This window comes from Henckelia pumila, chromosome 2, assembly GCF_033568475.1.
Source record: "Henckelia pumila isolate YLH828 chromosome 2, ASM3356847v2, whole genome shotgun sequence".
In the NCBI taxonomy this organism is placed as follows: Eukaryota; Viridiplantae; Streptophyta; class Magnoliopsida; order Lamiales; family Gesneriaceae; genus Henckelia; species Henckelia pumila.
Window position 1 is genome coordinate 15992494 of NC_133121.1, and position 6000 is coordinate 15998493.

At 35.3% G+C, this 6000-nt stretch overlaps 1 protein-coding gene across 1 annotated transcript; it reads left to right on the plus strand.

Moving 5' to 3' along the window:
* The first annotated feature begins 228 nt into the window (after positions 1-228).
* On the plus strand, positions 229-1559 carry LOC140877271 (uncharacterized). Its single transcript, XM_073280814.1, has 3 exons — positions 229-381; positions 690-754; positions 989-1559. The coding sequence occupies exons 1-3, from the start codon at positions 229-231 to the stop codon at positions 1557-1559; spliced, it is 789 nt and encodes a 262-aa protein (XP_073136915.1).
* Positions 1560-6000: the final 4441 nt, after the last annotated feature.

Below are 6000 nucleotides of genomic sequence, written 5' to 3' on the forward strand. Positions count from 1 at the left end.
GAGCTAAACACACCTGTAAATACAATCCCCCATAAAGAATATATACAATATAATATCATTATTGTTATTATTATAACAATTATATAATAATAATAATAATAATAATAATAATAATAATAATAATAATAATGAAATTTGGATCTACTATTGTTCATCTTGCCAACGGCCCCCACTCCATTTCTCCCGACCTCTCCTTCGCACAGCAGAAAAAAGCCGTCTCCTTCCGTCATGAGAATACGCAGGAACGCCAAGATTTCGCCACTGCTCTACGCGGCGACGTCTCTCAATCCCGGAATTATTGCTCAGCCGCACGTCTGCCAGCTCAACCAGTCGCCCTGGGACGTCATGAGCTTCTCCCCACCATCTTCTCCGCCGTATCAGGTCAGTCGAATCCCCCATACAAAAAATCTACGGCCTTTTGGCCATGGGTGAGGATCTGTTTGCTTCCCTTGTTCTTATTCGTGCCGAGCTCTTCTGCATTTGTGCCGTTTTCAAGCCTCTTCTTCTAGGGTTTTCTCTTCAGCCCCACCTTTAGGGTTCGTCAGCAAGAGCTAAATCCCTTGATCTGTTCCTGTTATTTGGTCTCAAGGAGTCGAATTTCTTTCTGGGTTTCTTCTTTTCTTGCTGCTTTTGTGGATATATGCTTCCTTCGTTTTTTTTTTGCTCGACATCGGATGATTTTTATGCAGGGAAATGGAAATTGTAGCTATGCCGGAAATGGAAGCTCGCGGGATTCTATTGCAGTACGTGAAAGGTAATATTTCACCCCTTTTGTTTAATTCGTTTGGGCTTCGCATTTCTCCATTATTATCTCGCCAAATAATCCACTAGGGTTTATGGGGCGGCGTATGATTTCCCCCCTCCCTCATCTAGCACCTGAATAATGCTTGATTATCAGCTGAAATCCATATATATATATATATAGCTATCCCATTCGTTGAAACCCAAATTTCTTTCGACCAACAAAAAAATTTTATTTGAATAATAGAGAGGCGGAGGAGTCGTCGAACAATGCTGTGAAATGGGAAGATTTCGGCGGAGCCGCGACAACGGAGGACGAACAGCCATCGGATGACCCGAATAACCCCACCGGCACCATTATCCTGTGCTGCAAGACCGATGGAAAGAGCTGGAAATGCAGAAGACAGGCTGCCAAAGGTAATTCACTATGTGATCACCATTTGTCCATGGTCAGAAGCTACAGCAGCTCCGCCCACTCCACGGCCAAGAACTCGTCAAGACCGGCGGCCGAGGGACGGCGCCGCCCCCGGGTCAAGAAACCGGCAGCACCCTCCTTGAGTAATCCGTATATGTTCTATTATTATTCGGGTTTCGGGCCACGTTGGGGCAAGAAAAGAGGCGAAGATGGTGCCAACAGCAACGCAGGAGACACATCCGATAATCTTGATCGTCGACATTACATGGAGCCGTCGAATTTATCCGAAACCGACGAGGAATTCGAGTACGAGGAAGAAGACGACGACGACCAAGATGAATATCAGAACGGGAAGAAGAGAACCCGAAAAAGGGTTAAAGCTAGATCGCTTAAATCCTTATAATCTGATATATTTCGAATTTTTTTTATTATCGTATAAATTAAACTAGTATGGTTTTATTGTATTGTTTTTTATATTATATTATATTATATATATATATATATAATATTGACTTGTCTAATTTTAATTTGGTTACTTTTTTTGAATTTTGGTTTTGTTATTGGACAATTATGTTTATTCTGCGATGGGTAACATAAATGTTTGTCTTTTTGAGTCAATGTGAGACTGCGGAATTTTGTACGTAGCATATTGTTATATTTCGTCAAGTTAAATTCCAAGGGTAGGATGGTAATTTCACGAGACCACATGTCACTTTCTACTTGTGCTTCTACATATGGCCTATCCACAAACGGATAATATAATATCCTTTCATGTGGAAATATTAATGAATTTATATTTTCCATACTATATATTATTTTTGAGGAGACAGAGAAAGAAATTAGTGTTAATTTATTATTTGATCCAATCCGAAAATATATCCTTGAAAAATTCGAAAATACCCTTCCAAATTTTCTCTTGTTCGCAATATGGATGGCTGAGATCTAGCACGTCTCAAAACTTGTATTTGGATCGATATATTTGATTCGAGTGGAATAATTTGATTTGGATAATGATTTTGTATTGCGAATTATGTAGTAAATACACGTAAGTGAAAATTTATCATAATAACTATTGAAAGTAGGGGCGGAGTTAAAATTTTGGGAAAATTGCATATATCACCTCTGTGATATCCCGGGTTCGCTGATAACCCCTTGTGTAATATTTTTGAGCTAAAAACCCCCTGTGTTTTCGGATCTGTAGCACACGCATACCATTTAGAATTTTACCATAAAAATGACGAAATTGACAATATCTTATCTTCCCAAAGAAAGTACGAATCGGAGAAATTGATATGTGTGTTTTGTTCGTATGGAAAAGAGGGTCACAGATCGGGGTTTCTTTGGAAGATTGGTGGTCGGAGTTGGTCGGAAATTAAGGAAAACTAGTCGGCTTCGTGGTGAGTACCAACGTAAGATTGGAGCTGTAGCTCGACATATTGAGGGGAAAAAATGAAGAGAAAAATGTCGAGGCTTGTAGGGGAGGTGAAGAGGAGTCTAAAGCAAGCAAGGAATGTCGGAAATACGGCTGGCCGGAGTCGTGATCGGAGAAGATGAAGGTGACAAGTTCAATGGCCGAACTGAATGGGTATGATTTAAGGGTATTTTGGACCAAATTTATAAAAAAAACCCTTGCATTTTTGCATCTATCGGCGCGTGAGCCACAAAACACAACAGGAGGGGTGCGCGTGCTACAGATCCAGAAACACAGGGGGTTTTTAGCTCAAAAAAATTTCACAAGACGTTATCAGCAAACATGGAATTTCACAGGGGTGATATATGCAATTTTTCTTAAAATTTTACTTCAGTGTAGGCTATTTATAAACAATAAATAATAAAGCAAAAAAAAAAAAAACAAGATATTTTAAAACATCACAAACTAATTATCTTTAAAAAAAATTCTAAAAAAAATTATATATGTTATCAACCGTGTGAAAATGAATTTATACTTTCTTCTTAATATTTGTTATGATATTCTTCTGATCAATAGTTTTTAATATTCTTCATTTTCAACTTATTTATTAAGACATTAGTTAGTGTTGAAATTCATTCTAAATAAAACAACGTACATTAGATTTTGTTCAATGTTGTTTGATATTATATGATAACCAGAAATTGTTTATTTCTTTCTTTATTCAGCACAAATGATAATAAAATTTTAACATTTATGTGTTATGCACATTTGGCACTCAAACTTATTTAAAACTAATGATTATATGCATTCATGACGTGATTTTGTAATTTTTTTATGTACAAATCATATAAAATAAATATGTTTCTACGTGGTTTTTATTTTTTTAAAATTTTTATTTGAAATATAAAATAAATCATTGTCGGATTTTTTTAATTCTAAATCTTAGTAAATTTATGTATTTATTCTCATGTAGGTTTTTTGTGTGTGATATGACTATCAAAACAGTTGGGTAGGCCATTCTAGTAAAGCATATTAGTTGATTTTGTATTGGCCCAACCTATATAGACTTTTGTTTTGGGCTGCGCACATTGGGCCAACACAAGCTCTGCCCCTGACTGGAAGTATTTAATTAAGTAGACCAACGTGAAGTTGATTTGGATTCACTTGGATGCAATTTACTCCCAATTAATAAGAGAATCTGATCTATCTTACCAGTATTACCCTACTTGTCAATCCATGCATTCAATTATTTGATACGTCACATCTCCAACATTAATTATATTTATGTGTTAAAATATAGATCATTAGGTCTATGATTTGGACAATACCCTAAAAGTAGGATCTCATCAACCTTTCCAATCATGGTGTGATGAGATTGAAAATGGCGTAGATATATAAGGATAGATAAATTTATAATGTGATGAGATAGATGATTGAAAAGTTATTAGAAAGGTGTGGGAGTTTTACCGTGGTTTGAATTTGGATTAGTATATTTGATGTCGGGATCCATTTGATTTGCAGAATGAGATAAATGTATTTCAAATGAAATCAATCTCGACTCTTGAGTATATGTGAAATCCATCATAAAAACTATGTTTGTAAAAGATTATATTTTGGTAGAAGTGATTAAATTTATAAAATATAAAAAAGTTAAGAAAAATCAAAAGTTGGTAGTATTTGAAAACAAATATGAAAATCTAAAAATCAAAATTTGTTAGTGTTTGATAACTTATTTTTAGAGTTGCAAACACTGTACTTAGGGAGTGTTTGCACTCACTAAAATTAAGTGATTATTAGATTTTAGCTTAAAAAAATCATATTTGTGTGTTTTTTAAAGTCAGATTTTGTGTTAGCTTGTGCTTATATTAATTAAAATCTTAAAGCTGGTCATGAGATGATTTTTATTGTCCAAAAGTGATTATACTATTTTGATAAATAAATAAAATTCTCTTTTGGACCATTTTGCCCCTGTCATTTTTCCGAAAACCCTTCTCGTTTCTATCATTCCACATCCTCTCTTCCTTCATTTTTCTTCTTCGATTGTTCGTATGTCATCGAGAGAAATCGATGTCGAGAACAAGGTATTTAATTCTCGAGATAATTTGCACTTAAAGGTAAAAATTTTCTTGAATTCGTGGTTTTTCATTGGAGTTTAGCAAAAATTTTACATTATTTTTTATTTACGTTGCAGAAATTCACACAAGCTCGAAGAGTTAATTAAGGAGATTCAATTAAGGAAACCGAGTTAAATCAAGGTAAACCAACATGGAATTCTTTCATGTTTATGTGATTACGATTATAGTAAAATATGCAGGTTATTAGATACACGGAAATGAGTGTGATTGGATGCGATTGATATTATTGGAGGTTTTGGTTTGCATTGAGTTTTTATTCCTAAATCTTTTGGAGAATTAGGCGGTTTGGGATGTGAATTGATGGTTAGGCTGACTAAAGCTGGTGAAGAAAGAATCAAATCCTTCAAAGTTAACATTGTATTGTAGGTGATTTTATTGTAATTCGCCTGCTCCTGCTTCATTTCCAGAGTCCAAAAACTCCTCGGCTTAAAAAATTTCGTCATTTTTAGCCCATAATCAGGATCTGCTTCTTTCTTGGCTGCTGATCTATTACTGCTACATGTCCTGCTCCCAAGACCGCAGAAACACAAACCCATTTGCTGCTTCTGTTTTTCCGACAAGGAATCTTAAAAACTTGAAATATTCAATCCCCTATGGTGGCATTCGATGAATATCACACTGTTACAGCTAATGAACGATAACCTTTTTTCTCTTAGAACTGATATCTGTGGGCTTGGGCTCTAGGATACATGTTGCTACACCTATGCATTATCGACTTAGTTATACACGCATGTTGTGGTTCGAGGGAATCCTAAAATAATATGCATGATGCAAGAAGCTATCTCAAACGTGGAAACCTTTTTTTGATACTAATGTGTTGTTTTATGTGTCCAGATTTCTGAGAAGTGTGGCTGTCGACCATTGCCTGATACTGAAATGCAATCGATATAGTGATCAAGGCTCTTGAAGAACTCGGGTGCAATTGCTGTCTGAGTATCCGACCAAATAAAAGAAGTAGCTGGTCTACAAATCTACCGTTGGGTTAAGAGGTGGGAGCAACAGAACTAATCATTCATTAGCATGAAATCAAAACACCATTTGTTTTGTGGCAATGACAAGAGTATTTGATTTAACAGTTGAATTGGGATGTTTGTTTTATCAGTATATTTTTGGAATCCAAATATGAATTTTTATATCTAAATTCCATATACTATTTTGGAGTAAATGAAAATTTAATCTCTGTACCCAAATGTTGTGCAGGAAAAATTGTTAGCCAATGCCATTGAACCAAACTAATCAGCTAGTGACGATTAGCTCATTATATTGTCATTTAGATAAGAAGTGCACTTTGTATTTTG